The 21,016-nt window shown below is 38.9% G+C and overlaps 3 protein-coding genes across 7 annotated transcripts; 1 reads left to right on the top strand and 2 right to left on the bottom strand.

Moving 5' to 3' along the window:
* The first annotated feature begins 1,226 nt into the window (after window positions 1-1,226).
* LOC131311893 (peptidyl-prolyl cis-trans isomerase FKBP19, chloroplastic) lies at window positions 1,227-6,603 on the top strand. 5 transcript variants are annotated; one of them, XR_009195628.1, is made up of 10 exons: window positions 1,229-1,543; window positions 2,060-2,215; window positions 3,103-3,188; window positions 3,292-3,342; window positions 4,282-4,362; window positions 4,444-4,488; window positions 4,957-5,012; window positions 5,711-5,786; window positions 5,869-6,065; window positions 6,229-6,603. XR_009195628.1 is itself a non-coding variant. In XM_058339519.1 (9 exons), the coding sequence occupies exons 1-9, from the start codon at window positions 1,390-1,392 to the stop codon at window positions 5,962-5,964; spliced, it is 801 nt and encodes a 266-aa protein (XP_058195502.1). In that variant the 5' UTR covers window positions 1,227-1,389; the 3' UTR covers window positions 5,965-6,603. The 5 variants fall into 5 exon arrangements, 3 of the variants coding, with proteins under 3 accessions (XP_058195502.1, XP_058195504.1, XP_058195503.1); XR_009195629.1 differs by having other exon boundaries at window positions 1,238-1,543; window positions 2,090-2,215; XM_058339519.1 differs by having other exon boundaries at window positions 1,227-1,543; window positions 5,869-6,603.
* Window positions 6,604-7,689: 1,086 nt separating this feature from the next.
* Window positions 7,690-12,245, bottom strand: LOC131311892 (sterol 14-demethylase-like). Its single transcript, XM_058339518.1, has 2 exons — window positions 11,465-12,245; window positions 7,690-8,910 (listed from the first exon to the last, which is right to left on the bottom strand). Exons 1-2 carry the CDS (start codon window positions 11,921-11,923, stop codon window positions 7,912-7,914), a joined length of 1,458 nt encoding a protein of 485 aa, XP_058195501.1. The 5' UTR covers window positions 11,924-12,245; the 3' UTR covers window positions 7,690-7,911.
* A 7,395-nt stretch (window positions 12,246-19,640) lies between these two features.
* Window positions 19,641-20,741, bottom strand: LOC131311895 (sterol 14-demethylase-like). The gene has a single exon (XM_058339522.1). It carries the CDS (start codon window positions 20,724-20,726, stop codon window positions 20,067-20,069), a length of 660 nt encoding a protein of 219 aa, XP_058195505.1. The 5' UTR covers window positions 20,727-20,741; the 3' UTR covers window positions 19,641-20,066.
* Between the last annotated feature and the right edge of the window lie 275 nt (window positions 20,742-21,016).

The raw sequence follows: 21,016 nt of genomic DNA, 5'->3' as shown, positions 1-21,016 counted from the left end.
CCATACTAGCTATAGCCATTCTTCCCAGCCTTTTTTTGTCTTATGTAGTTTTGGTATTTTTATTCATCTTTTCTGATTTTTTAATAGATTCGCGTCATATTTTTTGGATTAATCGTCTGCCCGAATGGGAGGAGTCTAAAAAATAAAAAATCATGATCAAAAGAAAAGAAAGTTCATGAAAAACGAAAAATGCCAAAAATTGTCTTCCCCACGACCCCCCCCCCCCCTTTGTTCCCATTCTACAGTGTTGTCCTATATGGACTTTTTTCAATTTCGATCTATATTTTTATGTTTTTTTTTGTTTTTCGTCGAGATAAATGATTAATCCCAAAAAATATAGCAAAAAACTAAACAAAAAATGTCGAATTTCATTTTCCTCTAGACTTGGGGAGAATGGGGCATTTGTGGTTTCACTCCAAATACCCGATTTGCCTCATTATAGGTATGCATGATCTATACGGCATAACTTTCTTCTTATTTTTAGATTTAGTTTCTCCAAAGTGCTAAAAGTGGTAAAGGGCCTTCACAATCCTTGTACGTTTTGATTAGTCGACATAAAAAAACTGAGTCATTGCCTTTTTTACCCGTTCGCATCCACATTCAAGCACCAAAGTGTAAGAAAAAATGTATCGAAGCCCAATAAGTAATCTTTGCATTTCAAATAGCTGGACAATTTTAAACTTCACCTATGGATGTGATTTTCACACTCTTCTTTTTATGAACTCCTTTTTTTTTTTAGTGTGTGAAATTACCAAAATGTCGTTAAATATTGTACGAAAATGATTTCATTAACTCCTTTTTAAAAAATTTTAGCGTGTGAAATTACCAAAATGTCATTCAATATTGTATGAAAATGATTTCATTTGGATAAAACAGAAGGGAAATATTAAAAAGTAGAAGGGTGTTTTGGTAACTTCATGCACTAAAAATAAAATGGGGAGTGTGGTCAGTAAAAAAAAGGGAGTGAGTTCTACACTCCCTTTAACCTATTAACATTAAGGAGAAATAAATGTGTCCCTTCAAAATGCTGAATTCTCCTCTTTGAAAAAAAATGTTGAATTCTCCGAGGGACAAAATTTTGAGAGGGAGGGAGTAAAAAATGCTACTTGCGATAATCAGAAACGATACCCGATACCCGGTAACACATCGTACCGTACCAGTGACAAAAACCGTATCAATCCGGCACGTATTAAGAACCTTGGACAGGGGTATTGAGGTCAATTGAGGGGGAAGTCCAGAAACTCCGGGGCCGTTATCTGTCCGCGCGAAACCCTGCCCCACCGTTCTTCCACTCCCTCGACCCCCCCTCCTCCTCCTCTCTCTCTCTCTCTCTCTCTCTCTCTCTCCTGTTGGTTTTGTGTGAGACAGAGTAAAGAGCTGAATTTTGGGATGGCGTCAATTTCCGCCGCCGGATCTTTGTCCGTCGGGAAAGTTAACTACTGCGCCAACGTACGTCCCAAGCCGTCTAGATGTTTTTCTGAACCTGCAATGAGAAGAATATTTGGTCGTTCTTCCAATGCATCATCGTCCTCGAGAATTTGCGGTCAGTAACGCCTTCGTAAATATATTGTCAGTAACTCCATGTGAATTGTTCGCATAACTCCAGAATAAATCAAAATTCACTTAAATTTGTAAATAGCCAGTAGATCATATACCCCTCCGTCCTAATTTGTTTGTTCAATTTTGAGATTCCAACAAAAGAATTAATTGTAAAGAGTTTTGAGTTTCCAAGGATACGTTTTTTTATTTTTTTTTGACATTAAATGATGGTGCACAACTGCACATTCTCCCCGATGCATACTTTTTCAAAAAAGGAGGGGCATTAAAGGAATCTTTAGGTCAACTAAACACATTTTGCGACATGAAAAATTCAAAAAGTAAGACAAACAAATTGGTACGGAGTGAATACCATATAGTGTTTTGTATACGAATTTTATTTTGTACAATTTTGTCACTCCAAGCTGAAATCCTGCGGCTTAGTAGTTACGTTTCTTTTCATTTGAACTGAATCCAATGAGCACACAATTAACTTAGTTTTTTTTTTTCTTGGTGTTGAAAGATGCAAATGTCTCGTCCTCCTCATTGGCAGGTTGCAGAGCGGTTCTTGATCGAAGAGAGGTTGTTCTGGTGTTATCATCGGTTGGGTTGTTAGCACCAGTGCTCTGGAACTCTTGGTCGAAGGAGGGTGTAGCTGCGGCCTCTGAATTTACTGATAGTAATTTGCACACAATCCATGTTTTTTGTTATTATATATCTTCGGAGTAGTGTTTGGTTTGATGGAATATCATCGGTAGGGAATGAAATGATCATTCATTGGCTTCCTGGTGGGATCGCTATTCACATAAGTTGCGTGAATGATGATTCCATTTGTAATGTACATTTTCCCATTTCTTTTAGGTGGACCATATGATGAACTGAAAATTCCAAGGGAATGATTAGTCCATCCAGTTTCCTTGCACTGAACCAAACTGCCTTAAATTTAATAAATCTGTTTCATTTGCCCTGGAATTTTGTAGTCTCCGACTCTCCATGGTTCCATGGTGGGTGTTTGAATTTTAATATGCTGCAAAATTTCTCTATCTTTCCTTTGCAAGGAATTGAAAGATATTGGGATCATCCCAATCTTTTGGCATGCATTTGCTTGTCTCGTTAATTTTTTTCTTTTGACTTGTGCACGTTTGGCCTGGTTGTTTGGCAATTTAGTTGCATCTTGTACCTTCCCTTGTGTGCATGGTGCCAATGTTAGGAAGCTGGGTTTATTTTTTTATGCTCTATACCTATAAATTTAGCATCAAGATGGTTTTGTAGATTGGATGACCCCAATGGTTTTGAGAATCAATCTTGCAACTCCTCTATTTTGCTTTGTATTTTAAACTTAGGCACTTGCATTGACTTTTCCGTTAAATATAGTGTACCCATGAGTGGGGGGAATCTAGGTGAATTCTAATCTAGTACCTATGAGAGTCAACACCATATGTACTGTTGTTTGCTCGTACCTGCAAAATTTCATCCTTCAGGTCGTTATATATGCAGCTATTAGATGACTAGCTGATTAAAATATGCAACTTATATTTGGCACTTTGTTTTTGTCATGCACTACAGTGCCAGCAATTAGGGGGAAGGATTATGGCAAGACAAAGATGCGGTACCCAGATTACACCGAAACAGAATCAGGTCTCCAATATAAGGTCACCTAATGGGATGGACATTTGTGAAACTTACATTCTGATGATATTATTACATGGTTGTGTTCTAATCATGTTGTAACTCCAAACTATAAAAAGAGTGCAGGACTTGCGAGTAGGAAGTGGCCCCACACCAAAGGTTGGAGAGACAGTAGTGGTAAGCTAAAAATATTTGTGTGCATGGGTTTCCAAATAGGAACTTTTTAGTTGAACACATTTGAAAGAAGATAAGGTGCATGAAATGAAGATAGAATGAAACCAGATTGGAATGAATTTGTTCCTTTGTTGTTGTCACTGTTTCTGCTGAAATAAGAAACTCTCAAGTCTCAACCAAAAGGAAAAAAGAGCCTGAAGCCTCCCCAAAACCCCTTGATATAATCTCTGAAGTTTTTTTTTGGATCATGGACTTATGGAGGGATCTATGAATGGAAAGGAAAAAGTAACGAAAAAAATAAGAAGATGATGAATGTAAGGAAAAAGTAACGAAAAAAATAAGAAGATGATGAATGTAAGATGCTGATCTTTTCCCCTTGGTTTTCATTTCCCTCAGTAAATCTTAACAAAAATCCGGGATTCGGACTTACCATTTTTAGATTGCTGCATGGAATATTATGCGGTCCTTTTAATTTTATGCAAATTGGGAAAGTCTGATAGAAGCCTTGATACTTTGCTTTTCAACGGGTTGATTGTGAACATGATAGCTTAGGCAGAGGTCCGGACCACGGTGGAGCTGGTCCGGACGACCAGGCACGCGGAATTATGCGAGATGCGCGTTGTTTTAGAGTTTTCTAATGTTCTAGTTTGCTTGGACTATAAAAACAAAGCTAGGGCTGCCTCCTGGTGTAACTCTTTCATACTTTCATCATAATGAAACACCCCAGCACCCCGTGGAGTACGATTAAGCAATCAACTTAAGTCGAAACCACGTAAATCTCTGTCTTTTTCTTTTTCTTGCTTGTGATTGTTTTCTGTACTTGGTTTGTTCTTCGATTGTGTGTGTTTGCTTGTGGTTTAGACTTTCAAATCCCCAACAAAGGCAACAATATTCACATTGAAGGAAAATATAAGCTATCTTTGAACTGTGATTGCATTTTAGGTTGACTGGGATGGCTACACCATAGGATACTATGGCCGTATATTTGAAGCTCGAAACAAGACTAAGGGTGGTTCCTTTGAGGTAGTGCATGCTTGTCCTTTTACGAACACATCGTTCTGTGCTACTTGGTTTTAGAGTTGTGTGTTTGTTACTACTATGCAGGGGGAAGACAAGGAGTTTTACAAATTTCGAGTAGGATCTCAACAGGTGAATGGGAAAACTACTTCCATTTCTCCCTCTTTAGCTCTCTTTGTGCAAGTACCAATATTATTTTTCTGCTATCCATCTTGGTTTGCATTGATGCCTTGTTTATGTCACATCTTGGTTTATATTGTAGTGGTCTCAACAGGGTAGAGTTTTTGATGCATTTCCAATTTTCCTTCCATCACTTCCTTTGGAAGATGGTCACTAGCAACGTTAATGTCATGAACTATGCTACATGGAATTGGGCCTTCCCCAAGTTTTTGAAAATTTCCTTTTGGCCAATATTTTATGGATGTTTCTACAGTATGTAATGGGACTACCCAGAATTATTTACGTATTACATGATAGCTTCAGTTCTGTTGATTTTATTTTATATAAATTTAGAGGATGCCATTAACTTAGGTCATAATCTTGGATGTCACCATGGAGGCTTCTTCTCATGGTATGCAAATTGTTTTGCATTATGTTCAGGTAATACCGGCTTTTGAGGAAGCTATCGCAGGCATGGCTTTGGGTGGTATTAGAAGGTGCTGTATTTGCCTTTTGTCCGATTCTGTGGTATGGATCTTTGAGAAGTTTATCCAAGTAACAATGTGATTCAAAACAAATACACAGATGCATAATCTGTTTATGATGGTGGAACATGAATTTTACAAGCTCCTACTTGGTAGGACGACATAATCTGTTTATGTATCGGGTTCGGGTATGCGTGTAAGTGTCTGATTCGTCTGAATTCTATCTCGAGGACACAGGGATACGCTAAAATACTGAAATTTAGTAGTATATTTCATTTAGTTTCTTGGATAAATAGTGTTTACAAAATGTCTTAGGACATTCCGGTAAGTTCAAATTACAAAATACGCTTGCTAGGTGAATCTCGCACTAAATTTGTCAATCTTGGATCTATATTGGTATCCGAGTGTCTAACACAGGTATTTATGGATTCGGCAGGATCCATGTAGCATAGGTTCTTGTCAATCCTGGTTCACCAATTGGTGCCTCTTTTTTTTTTGCTTTTGTGGAGTTGTCTTGGGGAAATCATAATTGTCATGTACCATTGTAGGATCTATTTTTCAGTTCACACAAGACACTTTTGGTACTTTATTTCCCCTTCTCACCCCAAGTCAAGATTGGAGCCTGATTGGAAGAATGGCAAATTGGTATTTTTCTCGACAGTATCCGCTATGTAGGATGACATTTTATGGTTTACTGGGTGATGTTGCAGGATCGTAGTGCCTCCAGAATTGGGGTATCCTGATAATGACTACAACAAGAGTGGGCCAAGACCAACAACATTTTCAGTAATGTTTTGTTCCTTGTTTTTCTTGGTGATGAACGTGCTTTACGTAACTTCTTAGTGAAGGTGCTCATTTTGTTTTACAGGGACAAAGGGCCTTGGATTTTGTGTTGCGAAACCAAGGATTGATAGACAAAACTCTTCTGTTTGACATTGAGCTCCTGAAGATCATACCAAACTAATTACCTGTCATTTCATCTTGCATTAGAGGGCATCACCTTCTTTTTTGAGGGACTTCGAGTCAGTGACTATGAAAATCTTGCCGGACCGAAAGAAGCTTTAGGTTTGCTTTCAATTTCTCTCGTTTTGTTTCGTTCAGGAGCGGGAAATATCAAGGGAGCTTTACCATCTTTGTTAATCTTAATGTGTACATGTGATTAAGTTTCTCTCTCCTTAACACACACATATGTCTAACAGTATCGTCATATGTACAATTGTATCTACAGATCAACAGATGGATGTACTGATGTTCATTTGGAATAGAGATATATAAAGACTGGTATGTAGTGCCTCAATGTAGCCTGAGCACTCTCTTCACTGGGTGTCCCACTTTTAAGTTTTTTACCGATAAAGAAAAAGCCCGGTAATCGTCTGTCTGCTCAATCCTAGTACCTACACAATTGTCAATAAAACTTAACACTACGAGTGATACAAGACTCCGAAAACTCACCGGGCATCTTCTAATGTCTTTTATATTGGTCAAGTTGTAATGCCCAGGTGGCAGAATCTCATTGGGCTCTTTTATTTTGTACGTTTAAACTCTACTCTATCTTCTGCAACTTCATTTTTGAGCTGAATGGCAAAGAACTCTTGTTTCTGAATGCTAGGTGTTAATTAAGGTAATTAAACAAAACAGTATGTTTTGAACCGACAGTCATAGTGATCGTAGGCTTTCCATGATTTTGCCTTTGTGAGGGTGGAAAATGGAACAACTGCGATCACACAACATTGGTTAACGCAGTGGTCTGAGTTGTGAAAACATTATAGAATTTGAATATTAGGATTGTGAAAACATGGTAGCTGCGAGTATTAGATTGCATGGTCGGAATTAGGTTGGACTGATTAGAGTAATTCAAAGGATAGAGAGCTATCGCGAAGCTCAAAAGAGTTGGGATCCTAGCGTCCCTTTCTGGATAGAATATCGATAAGCACTATCGAAAGCACAACCCCAGAATAAGGTAGGTAAGAATGGCCTATACTTGAGTTCGGCTAAAGCTACAGTGTTCGATTTGCAGCTCTCTTGCTTTACCTATTTAGCTCTGAAAAATCTTCAAATGCAGCTTATACTAGATATGCTATTTTATTTCTTCCATATTAGACAACAATGGAAGCCCAACAACTTTCTGATGTGATTGAGAAGCAGCGGGGCATGGAACGGAGTTTTATTCATCACAACCGGAGTTCACCAAGTCTAATAATGGGCGACTGTCGAGGTTGGGCTTTGCATGGCACACTCAGTCACGTCTGACATGAAGTCTTTTTTGTGTAAAATAACAGGACAAATAAATAAAGAACATAATTCCCCCTCTCTGCGTGTGATAGAAACCTTGAGTGCAGGCCACAAATCCAACTTCTGGCTCTTGGGACCGGTGCCATCACATATCGGTGGCCGTATACTTGTTAGGCGTATCTGTACCGCTGAGGCACTGATTGCTATGGAACTCTTGGCTGTTCTGCTGGGATGACGCATTGAAAGCCTCAGATTACCCCGAAAAGAATTTCTGCTTCATTACCAGGATGATGAAGCAACTTGTGAGGTTTCAGGTACAGTATATGAAAGTGGTACTGGACCAACCAAGTTGCCCTCTACAAAAACTTGCCAATTTGCTTTAAGAACATCACACCAGAATGGAAACCAAGTACTATACAAAATCTGAATGGCTTGGAGAATAAAAACCAAATCAAGGTGCGCAAAATTACCAACATCATTAATAAAGGACGGATATAAGATATCACAATTCAGAAAGAACATTACTAAAAGACTTTAGGCACAAATAGAGTAGAGTCAAAAGTGAAAACACAAACTAGAACAACAACAAAAATTGAAAACCGATACCTAAGAGAACAAGTGTGCAATTTAAACTTGCCTCACCCATGGAGATAGTGAAGCAAGGTTTTCCCGCTCACAGTTAGTTAATAGGAAGTTCACGGCGCTTGTACCGCACCATAACCTTTCCTTTCACACCCACGACCATGGCATTCCAGTCAATCTCTGGAAAAGGTGAGACCAGTTCCAGCTCAAAGTTCCTCAGCAAATGGCTCCAAATCGCCTTTATTTGCAGATAAGCAAATGGCTCCCCTAGACACCCATGTCTGCCACCACCAAAAGCGATGTACGAAAACGCCCCAGCTACTTTGTCTTCTTCTCTACCGGGAGCAAATCTATCAGGGTCAAACGTGTCTGGATCCTTGTAAATATGAGGGAGACGATTAGCGAAAGCAGGTGATGTGGCAACAATGTGGCCCTTTGGTATATCATACTCCTTCCCTTCCCTAGTTTTCACACTGAAGTCACTGTGGGAGGTACGCAAAAGCAGTATCAGAGGAGGGTGGAGTCTCAATGCTTCCTTGATACACCTATACAATACGTCCATCTCAGACAAGATATCGTGATCGACATTGTTCCCATGTTTTTTCATCAGATTCTTCTGCTCATCCAACACAGATGACATGTACTTCTTATTACTAAGGAGGTAGGCCCCGGTCCAGGTGGAGGTGATGGAACTGGTGTGCTGCCCAGCAAAGAGCGCAGCAATTAGCAATCCAGTGACCTCAGACTCAGTAGTTTGGCGACCGTCTTTGTACTTTGAGTCCATGAAGGACTGCAACATGTCGTTCTCTGATTTGCCGGTGCGTTTGCGTGCGGCAATGATTTTTGCAAAGATATCCGCAAGCTTCTGGCGGGCCTGGTCACGGCGGCGGTGGGCTGGGATGGGGAGGTAGGGGAATATAACACTAATGGGGAGCATCCCGCTGTCTAGATCATGGAAGAGAGCAGACACGTCTTCAAAGAGCTTATTTCGTACTTCCTCACCAAGTAGACATCTACTTGCTGTCAAGATGATTAGATGCTCCAACTCGTATTTTAAGTCCACCTCACCACTATCTCCCCATTTTGAGAAGTATTCCTGCGCAGTTTCAGCTCACGTTAATACGATGACCAAAGGGTCTGCAATCTTTTACGGATTGACATAGGAAGAAGCCAATAATTTTGGGAACATCATTTTAAAGAAATATGATTTAAGGAGGCACTTCTCTCAAAATAATCGGGTATAGTAGGTACTAACATCAAATGAATTCGATCGCATGAAAAGAATGCCTTTGTCCTGAGGATTGCTAAGCAGGGTGGTAATATAGACAAAGCTACTCAAGCTTGGATACAAATCAATTCAGTTATTGGTTCACTTGCTAGTTGCTCTAAACCCGAAGATTGATGTACCATATATTTGGCATGTTAAATTTACAGGAAACAACAAAAAACAGAACAAGAGCAAGAGCATAGCCTTGACCCCAGAGTACAGATGAAGAGCAAACGAAAGGAACAAAACACCAAACTCAGGTCCTAAATAACCCCTGAGACTAGAAAACGAGCTAAAGCAAATAGGCTGCAAAACATGAAGACAGAGGAATATAACCTGCCAGCAAGCTGTAAACATGTCAAGGTTATCCTAAAGATCAAGCCATAAAAATAATGGACCAACAATGGGCTTAAGTTGAAGTTCATTCAATGACTCCAAGCAAGTCAATGAATCAAGCTTGGGAATCCCATCGCTTGGCTACTTTAGGTGCCTAACTAGGATATAAACATATTATATGTACTACGACATACTCAATAATGAGGGCCAAACTAGGACATAGCAATCAAATTTGCACTCTAAGTGAAAATATAATGTGTTTGGCAACTATGGAAGGTAGAAAAATTGAGTGAACTACCAGTACAGCACAGGGCTTCAGCATTGGCAGCCAGGATCTTACAGTTGCAGTTTGTAATGAAAGGAATACAAATGAATGCACATCTATTTCTCACTTATAAAAAGGTTTGAATTTTTTTGTGAACCGACTCAGTCCTAAGTATCTGCAACCATCCACTTGAGCTAAAAAACATTCCAGGTTGTGTGTTTTCTCTGCAAAAAAATTCACTGGGAGGCTAAAATTAATGCCGGCAGATCGAGACAAAAGCAAATATTATAACTCTTTAGCATGTTATGGTCCCTACGATAAGAACATAGTGGATTCAAATAGGCACCAGAACACAAGATTCACCTAAGGTTTTCTTTTCTTTCAACGAATCTACAACATGGAGAAAAGACTATGGAGAACTACAATGAATCTACAACATGAATCCTGACAAAAAAGACCATGGAGAACTACATTTCCTGCGAATCCAAAGGGGGAATTAATAGGGTTAACTGCATCAATCCAATTTCAGTTCATTTTACTTGCATGCAATTCTTCTATTTTATGTTGTCATTTCCTTAGATCTCACTTTTGCTGGTGTTATCTAAGAAATGGAGGTAGACTTAAGGGTCTATTGTAAAATTTTGCACTAATTTGAGGAGAAAAGTTCAGTTTATGATCTAACCAAGTATTTTCCTCATGCCGGGAAGCATTCAAGGTCATTTACATTGTGAAAAATGGAGAGAAGAAAAAAAGGGTTATGGTTTCTCATCAAACCTAGTAAGTAAAAGGATTTTCTCCTTTCTTTTCCTTTTTCCTCCTCTCTCACCATCAAAAGGGTCTCTAAACAAATCACATGTAGTTCAATCACCCCTGTCAAACAAACCACCCAATAGCAGGGAGTCCCACAGTCTATTTTCACAATCCCACAATCTATTTTCACAATCTGATCCATTCATTTTGTAGCTCAAGACAAGAAAATCATTAATGGAAAAAAATCAGATCGGTCGAATATGAACAAGTACCCGAGTCAAATCAATTGATTAACAGGAAGAAAGTGAGATTAATTTTCCTCAAGAAAAATCTAAAATTTTAAAATTACTCCTAATGTCCAGTCAATCTAATTTTTTGCACAAGTAATGTGCATGTCAACACCTACCAAATGAACGGTTCGAAAATCATCAAAATATGTTGTGGTGCCCACTTTATTAAGTGGTGTGGTCGAGACCGTAATCATTACAAATCCAACAGTCTGATCTGTTCATTTTGTAGCTCAAGACAAGTAAATCATTTATGCAAAATAGTCAAATTTATCGAATATCAGTAAGTACCCGATTCAAATCGATCAATTAACAGGAAGAATGTGAACGATTCAATTTTTTTAAAAAGAAGTAAACATTTAAGATTGCTGCTAATGTCCGGTCAATCTTATTTTTTTGCATGACTATGCACATGCCAACTGACCAAATGAGCGGCTCGAATCATCCTATTTATCGTCAAAATATGCTGTAGACCCCACTCTATTAAGTGGTTTGCTCGAGACCACAATCATTACAAATCCAACAATCTACATCAAGCCCAACATAATAAAAACCGCAATGTTATAAAAATCGCTAAGTGCTAATCAGACAGATAATCAGGCAGAAAAGGGGCGCTAGCGCCTAGGCATTGATTAATTAGTCAGCTGCCTAATCTAAGCGGCGTTGGGCGGGCGCCTAGGCACGGACTAGTCGGCCTAGGCGTCCGACTTATAGAACACTATCAAAAAGCACAAAAATCAAGTACCTGAGCCTCCATGACCATCTGATCCACATAACCCTTCAACTTGTTCACCCTCAAGGACTCAGTAAAGAACCGGAACTGCTCCTGCCTCACACTATAATCCACATCGAACACCACGCCAGGCCCGAACGTGGGCACGTTGAACTGGTACATCTCCTGCTGGCTCAGATCCGACTCGGAGGCCTTGAAGAAGTGGGCCGACACATCCGGACCGATGAAGAACGTGATCTTCTTGTTCAGCAGGCTCAGCGTGAACACGCTCCCCAGCTTGGGGTACTCTTCCCTGAGCATCTGCACCGGTCCCTTCAGGAACCGGACCAGGCCGCCGAGGACCGGCCACGAGGCGATGACCGGAGGGAGGCGGGTTCTTTCAGGGTTTAGGAATGCGGAGATGAGTTTTGCGACGGCGAGGGTTGCGAGGATTACGAGGCCCACGTTCAGTAGCTTGTCGTTGAATTCCATCTTCTTGTGAAAATTGGAAGGTGGGTATTCTAGATCTGAGGAGTTGAGTGAGTGGAGGGTGAAATGGGTGTGAAATGGAAGAAGAGAAGTAGGGTTTTAAAGGAGAAGATGTGAAGTTTAGGGCTGGTGAAATTGGAGCGGGGAAGAAGAGTGGCGGAACTGATTGGAGAAGAAGAGGGTAGTGGAGAGAGAGAACAGAGAGAGAGAGAGTGAGATACTAGATCAGTCTCAGAAAGCGCCAAGAGCGAGCGACAGCTCCAGAGTGGAGTCCGCGTTGCTAACCGAATACATGGATATGTACGTATATACGAATTGGGTCCATGTCCAGTTTTGTGTCTTTGTGGTCCCTTCTAACTTCTAAGTTTATAACAATGATCGAAATCGTCCATTTTGTAGAGCTCGTTGAGTACACTGTTGACAGAAAAATTTAGCTTGATCGAATATCAATAGGTGTACAAACAAAATGGATTTGCACAAGGAAAATAGATGACAAAATATAATTTTATATTTAAAAAGAAAATTGATATTCGCGCTTCTTTTTTTGATGGAAGTGCTTCACTTTGTTCATGAAGTTACTAGTAACTTCACGATGAAAGTGAAGCGCATGCATCAAAAAAGAAAACACGCATATCAATTCCCACTTAAAATGGTCCATTTTTTCTTGTACAATTATGTTCGTTCATATATCTATCGATATTCGATCAAGATAAATTTTTATATGAATAAAGTATTCAGCAAGTTCTACAAAATAAAAAATTAAAATTATTATTATGGATCCGGGAGGGACTCATAAAAATCCAAAATTAAATCAAACTGGACACTACAAAACTGAGAATGACCTCTAGTTGTATACAGTATATTCATACGCACCTCAGAGTCACGGCCGGCTTTCATTTGCTCTCAGCCTTTTAGAATCACACATTTGTGGCCAACATATTACGTGATGATGACACTTTATTTTATTTTGAGATACACGAGTTGAGATTTTACTATTGTTTTATAATTTTACCAAAAATTTATTTGTTTTCACGATTCTCTTTCGACTAGTTTATGTGCATCGTCTTACGTTTTATCAGTGACTTCTTAGCTATTACCTAGTGCTTTTTGGCCGTTACAATTTTTTTGGTGTTACCCATTATCTGGTTTTTTGAACTGTTACCCAGCAACTTGATTGTCGTTACCCAGCTGGACCAAAGAACCCCCGAATTTTAAATTTTTTATTTTGTATATATCTGATTTTGAATATCATTGAAAAAGTATAAAATCATAAATCAAAGTTGAAAAAATTCATATAAAAACGACAAAAAAGGACCCAAAAATTGGATCAAAATTTGACCCGAATATTTTGGAAAGTTTGACCCAAAACTCACCCTAAGTGTGTATGCGCTTATGTACTTGTATATTCGTATGGATCTCACCTCACGAGTCACCGCCGGCTTTCATAGGGTATCAACGAAAAAAATCATTCAGTGACCTTGCTCTAGGCCTTTTTCCTACCACACATTTGTGAACCCGAGCGGTCAACATATTACGTGATGATAACGCTTTATTTTAGTTCCAAATATATGAGTTGAGGATTTTTTTTATAATTTTAACATAAAACTATTCGTTTTCTCAATTTTTTTCAAGCTAATTTACGTGCATCTTAATCTTCAAGAGGTTAATCCTACATTCCATTGGCGGACAGGGCAATTGAAGCTGAACCAAAGTCCTGGATGGATTGGCTTAACAAGGGACTTGAAGTTCCTCAGGTGCAACAACGCACTACGTGATTGTAATGCACTTTGAGAGAACCATTCGAGACATTATTATCACCATTTGAACAGTTCATCTTACAGAGTTTGCCAAGCACTTAATAGTAAAACATTGATTCGATCAAATATTGATAACATGATCTGACGACACATGTTTTCAGATAACGAATGGTTATATAGTTTGTTCTATTAAGATAATTTTCTCTCAATCATGTGGTTATAAACATTCGATTAATTTGATTTTGTATTGATAAATTAAAGTGCTCTGGAAGCTCTTTAAAATGATGGGTTCAAAGTGAAGTGATGGTATCTCCAAATGCCTCATCGGGGCAGACTACAATCCCGTTAGTCTGTTTGATACACTATGCGGACCTCAAGTTGCACGAGAGTTGATAGAACCTAATCAAAAATTTCAAAAATTTTAGAAGAGAGCAAACCTCTAAATCTGAGACCTTGACTATTAAGACAACCGCTTGGGATTCGTAAACATTCTCAAGGAGTTTTAAAAATGCAAAGAGTTTCGATCAATACCAGAAAGGAAAAATTTCAAAATGACACCTGAACTTTCACCCAAATGTCACAGAGACACCTGAACTTAAGTTTATTTCAATTAAACACTCGTACTAACAAAACCCCCAAATTTAGGCTCCTGCCGTTAGACTCTATCCACTTCTTCCCCAAAATTGCTGACGTGGCATCTCCTATCCGTTTAAGTGGCCCCGTTGCACATGTTACCAGTAGGGGATGATGCACCCAATCCAAACCCCATTACTTCACCACCATTCCTCAGGCCAGTTTTAGTTTCTCCAAAGAGCTTCCGTTCCAATCCTCCATCATCACCGGCGACTCCAAATAGCTCTCCCTAAACCTCTCCACGTTCTTCTCCTCAGGTCCATCTCTCAAACTTGCTTAAAAGCCCAACGACTCGCTCAACCCTTTCACCCTCGTGTTCCGAACCGGAATCGGACACTATGGGTCCCCTATCAACAGTCCCACGAGCATGAGCGCCAAATTCAAACCTAATAGGGACCCAAAACCCTAGGTTCTTCATCTACTTTAAGCCCAAGTTGGGCGATTTCTCTTTCAAGAAGTCTCAGTCGTCTGACTTTGTTGCCAAGGGCGTGACACCCAAGTCGAAGTCGAACGGGGATAAGTTGGACGATGACGTTTTGGTTGAAGCGGCAGAGGGAGACAAACGGTGGAGGAATGGGGTGAAGTAAAGGGTGGAGTTTGGATTGGGTGCATTGTCTTGTGTTTGTACGTAACATGTGCAGTGGGTTCACTTACGGTTAACTTATGCCACGTCAGTAATTTTTGGACGAAATGAACGGAGTGTTAACAACAGGGGCTTAAATTTGGGAGTTTTGTTAGTACAGATGTTTAATTGAAATAAACTTAAGTTCATGTGCCATTTTGAAATTTTTCCTACCTGAAAATAGTGCAATACAAAAAGTGAATATGACCTTTCCAATTCGGTCAAAGGAAGTGAAAAAAAAAAAAACCCTTTTATTCGCACATTGATCCACAGTTACAGGATGGCATCAACTTTATCTTCTTCCTTTTTGGGTGAGCCCATTCGGGACCAATTTGATGAATCAAAAGTCTAAGAATATTCTTTGGACATCCAAAGATGACTCGAGCAAGCGAGTGAGTGTTCTTGCATGTTTATAAAAGGAGTGGGAGAATGAGTAAGATTTTAATAAAAAAAATTGTGTAGTTTGGGGATGGTGAAATTCGAGTTGGGGAGAAGAGTGACGTACGTAGCTGATTGGAGAGAGAGAGCCATCTCCAGAGGGGAGTGGAGTCCAAGTTTGCGCACTTCGTTAAGTATGCATGCGTACGTTACGTACGGGTATATTCGTATATCCGTGGGCAACTCCTGCCCGGCTCTTGTCAGAGATCATCGTCTACGTGGATTGTGAATTTTTATAATGTGTTGCGGAATATGCGTCGTCGTTCTGATATCATCTGGAAATTTTATATCCAACTCAAAATCAAAGATGAGATCAGGGGGTCTAGTGGCGGCAACCGCCACGACAATAATTTTAGAAAATGCGATTATTATATGTAAAAAAAAAAATTATGCCCAACTTATATAGTTTCACTACCACTAAATTTTTTTAATATATATTTCGCCACTGTTAAGGTAAAATCCTAGTTCCGTCCTTGCTCAAAACTAATCGACAATAAGTGAAGAGATTTTAACATATATTAAGTGATCATTCATTCCACTCTCAAGAAATATGAGACCACATTTTCTGATAATTTTATCTAAAAGTGTTATAATTAATTTTTGGCTCTAGAGCTCTCATGGACGAGCCCTAAGATAGGTATAGAACCAAATGAGGGCAATTTGGTCTACATAATTTAGTCCCATGAGACAGGATTATCATGAATACCATGTCTACAGCGGTATTACTAATACCCCTATTTGGCCGGATTGATCGTCCATAGGATTAGTAGTCCGAACTTGTTAACAAATAAGGGATTAGGAACCCCTTAGGATTGGCAATCCAATCCCATGGCTTAACTAACAGGTTCAACAAACGGGGCTAAAACACCTTGCCCAAGCACACTACAATCTCGTGGTAATTCCTTTTCCTTACGGCCCGTTTGGATGGAGGATTTATTTTGGGTGGATTTGTAATGAGGGGGATTTAAAGGTGGATATATAATGAGGGGTGATATGTTAAGAAGGGTGGGTCCACCTCTTAAGAAGGTTGGATTTATAATGAGGTGTTTGGATGGTTTTTTGAGAAGAGGGATTTGGAGGGTGGATATGATGGGATAAAGTGTAGAATGACTCAATTGCCCCCTTTAGTTATTTAATGGACAAAAATGTTAATTTTATTATAATTAAAATAAATACATATTTATTATTAATTGGGGGATAAAAATAAATTTATTAAATCTTAAAAATGTTTAAACCTCATTTATGATTTTTTAATTTTTTTTTGGGGAAAAAAAATATAAAACTAATTATAAGCATGTGATTTGAAGAAAAAGAAAACTACTACGTGTATGGTGTATCAAAGGGGTGGCATCCCAGCCAATGGATCAAAGCCCATTGATAAGAAAAAGAAAGATAACGATTGTATAGGATTAAAACCCAACATTCATTCCCAATTCCAGATCTAAAACCACGACCACAACCCAGTGACCCACAGATTTCGACCGAAGATCAGCAGCTCCGGCGACGAGCGGTAATCTTCTTTGTCTTCTCCTCTCTCTCTCTCTCCGGTCTGGTTTGAACAGATGGAGTCGTGATACAAGATAAAAGGCAAGGGAAAAACAGTCTATATCGCCCCCGCTTCACCAACGACAGGGGGCACCCTGTCGTTACCAAATCTGGGAAGAGGTGGAGAAGAATCCGGGAAGAGGTGGAGAAGAATCCGGGAAGAGACTCAAATCCCCCTTCCCATTTTCACTCCCAAACACCGGATTTGAGTGGGACCAGGAGATCATATCCGGGCGGCTCCAAATCCGGCATCCAAACAGGCCGTTAGGATGAGCCCATTCACGGAGTGTTTTCACTAATAAAAAATACTAAAAGCTTAACGCATTTTACTATTTAGTTTTTACTGACAAAAAAATTGTCAACAATTTTTTTTTACTATAGTAATTCTACTCACTAACCTATCCACAACTTATTCATTACTAAAAACACCTAACAACTTTTCAACCACAAATTTTTTTTTTACTCATAGGGCAAAAAAACTCCGTGAACTAAACTCTTGGATTACTCAATCAAAAACTAAAATGACTCGGGCCCCATTCCAGAAATTCAAATAAGTACTTAAAAAATAAAGACATATTTTCAAGCTTAAAAATAACGAACTTACGAAAATATTTTTTTAATTTTTTTGTAAAATTTGATCAAACAAGATCCTTATTGCACATTTTTTAATTTTAATAAACTTATTATTTTTAAGTTTGAAAATTGAAAATTAATACTTATTTTTTAAGGGATCTTTCTGAAACGGGGACTCAGTATGCTGGTGAGTGAGAGCATTTTTTTTGGTGCATATAATATATATACTAGTAATAAACAAGTCGTGTCTGTCTGTGTTACTATGTTAAACAAATGATACATTAATTTGGTAAGCTGTGGGCGGCACAGGCATATATGATGTGTCAGCACCCTTTATTTTATTTTGGCTATAAAAATAATCATGTATCCACGAGGACTAGGTGGACTAGCAGTGAATTCACATGGAAAGATTAACCCTTTTTTGCGACTGTACCCACAAATGTATTAGATCCATAATGGCATTGGAATTGGAAACAAATTAATGTTCAATTAATTAGTGCCTTAATTAAGCAAGAACCCATAAGCAGCACACAATTTGAGTATCGCTACCTGTTTTTTTTTTTGCCAAGTAGCACACAGTTTTGAGTAGCTAGCTACTAGTAGGTTTTTTTATCCGACGGTCAAGAGTATCTGGATCAGTTTATGTACACTTCAACTACTACTCTCTTTGGTCCGGTCAAAGACAAATCATCCATGTCGAGACGAAGGCATTCATGAGAAATTTCTCTCTTGCAGTCTGGCTCCAAGAAATTGCCAAGTTTCGAACTGAGGATGTCTGGGTTTACAGCTCACCCCACTACTTTAGCTATACTCCTCCGCCCAAAGAGAAAATGGAAACATGAAGAAGGTCGAAGTTATTTCTGCATTGTTTGGGCACAAATCACTGTTCAGCTTCACTAGGATTAGGTAGGGTAAAACATTTTTTGCAACATTTTTTATTTATTTTGCAACTACGTATGACTTTATTTTTACTGCATTGCCCGTTCTTTATGCAGGATTTGATGATGGAGGTCACATACACATCCTCATTTTGATATTTTCGGGATGAATTTTGAGAAGGACAACAAAAGCTTGATTTTAATTGGGATTGTTATGTGGATTATGAGATTTGATTCAATGACTACTCCCTTTCAAAACTTTGAAATTGTATTTTGTTATGTTTGGGAGTGGAATCCAACACGGAATTTATGTTTAGTATGGGCGCAATCATGTGCATCTTCATATTGATAAAAGACAAAAAAAATGAGTGTCAACATAGAAAAAGGAGGGTGGAAATTATTTCTCAAAATAGTTATAACTATATATTGCTACTCTTCTCGGATGACACTTGTTGCATTTTTTCTTGTCCCTTTTAGTCTTTGTATTCACTTCAAAGATTAATACAATTGCTACTAGTAAGGTTTGAATAAGGGACAATATTATGTATATGTGCATAGTCATCGTTTTATTTTATATACGATTATGAAAAATCTTTGCAAATGAATTTTTTCAATTTTAAAAGATCCAGTTGAAGCACAGTTAGCATAAAAAAAATTGACGGTGTAGAGACGGAGTAGAATTCTTGATAATAGGGTAGGGGTTTTTATGCAATGATGAGGTTTTTTTTGTAATTGTTCAAACTTTGCCCCAAAAAGTGTAGTTAACCCTTTTTCAAGTTAACCCTGGTAACCAGAGGAGAGGAAATTAAAAGGTGTGGATTTCTCCACTTCCGTACCCTTTTTGCTGACGTGGCGCATTTGTATTGGTTTGGAAGAAAAGGAGGGATGTACACCGCCAGTGTAAGGAATGTAATCTCAACCAAATTTACTGAAAACCACACTCTCTTTCTTCTTTTTCTCTCTCCTTCCATCACTATCAATGGACCTACTTACATTTATTTCTTACTCTCTCTACCAAAAATAAGTTTTTGATTATAGACCATTATAAGACTTCACATTATTGATTTTAGCAACTCCTTAAATAGATAATCCAAAAGATGAGGTGGCAAAATTTAATTATCCAAAGTTACAGTAGCATTCGAGATACCTTTTTAAGTCAAAAGATTTGCTCCAAGCTGCACCTTTTATTTTTTTGTTTTTTTTCCTTCCGTTCTCACCATAAAAAACGGTCCGTAAACAAATTACATAAAGTCAACAACTATCCCACAATCAAATAATCATATGACAAAATCTTCTTTACAGAGGTGTCATAAATAAGTGTTTACAGTACTCAATCGTGATCGTTCAAAAGTATTTTGGACAGTCAAGATGTTAATGAAACTTTTCTGAGAAAGAGTTAATTGTGACCGGTCATAATTGAAACGAATCTCAATCATTGATTGCGCGAATAGGCAAGTGAGATTGCGTCGAGCCATTATTCACAGAGCCTCCGTAAAAAAGACTATCTCAATCGATATTCCATAATGCCATTCGTTTTTCTCTTAATCCTCATTCTTGCGACGCTTTTAACTATTATGAAATATTTTCAAAAATACTTTCACACTCGCGCTTGACAAGCATTTGCGCGCTTGACAAGCCTTACGTGACCTAGATACTACGACATCAAACAGTGAATACCAAACACAACACAATGAAAAGCTTCAAAAACCCAGTACCTGAGCTTCCATAAGCACCTGATCCACATAACCTTTCAACTTACTAACCCTAAGACTCTCAGTGAAGAACCGAAACTGCTCCTGCCGTACACTGTAATCCACATCGTAAACCACGCCCGGCCCGAACGTCGGCACGTTGAACCGGTACACCTCCTGTTGGCTCATGTCCGATTCGAAGCCGTTAAAGAAATGGGCCGATACCTCAGGCCCGATAAGGAAAGTGATCTTCTTGTTCAACAACTTCAGCGTGAACACACTCCCTAGTTTTGGGTACTCTTCTCTTATCATCGCAACCGGTCCTTTTAGGAACCGGACTAGACCGCCGATGACCGGCCACGTGGCGATAACCGGAGGGAGGCGGCGGGTGGGGGATCTTGGGTTTAGGAATAAAGAGACGAGTTTCGCGACAACGAGGGTTACGAGGACTGGGAGGCCTATGTTTAGTAGCTTGTTCTCCAGTACTTTCATTTTTTTCGTTGAACCTGTGAGAAATTGGGAACTGAGTTGGGAGGGGTGTGTGTGAATGAGGAACTGAGAGGTGAAATGGGTGTTAAATGGCTTGGAGAAGTAGGGTTTAAAGGAAAAAATTGTAGAGAGAGAGAGGAGAGAGAGAGAGAGAGAGAGCAACAAGTGGGAGAGTGACATCTCCAGACTAGAGGTCAGGTTGGTAACTGTATGCATGCAATGCATATATATATATATATATATATATATATATATATATATATGCACGTACGTAAATATCCATACAGTGAGAGATTATTCAGTGTTCCTAAGCCATCGTAAAGTGGTGCCCGGCCGGTATTCTTTTTTTCACCACACAATTGTATATAACTTACACATTTTGTCTTTGGTCCTACATAGATAGGTGATAGAAAAAAGATGTTGAAGCACCGACCACGTGATGGTGCTCAATGCAATGAATAATTTTTCAA

This window comes from Rhododendron vialii, chromosome 12a, assembly GCF_030253575.1.
Source record: "Rhododendron vialii isolate Sample 1 chromosome 12a, ASM3025357v1".
NCBI classification, from domain to species: domain Eukaryota; kingdom Viridiplantae; phylum Streptophyta; class Magnoliopsida; order Ericales; family Ericaceae; genus Rhododendron; species Rhododendron vialii.
This window is presented reverse-complemented; position numbering and strand designations above follow the sequence as displayed.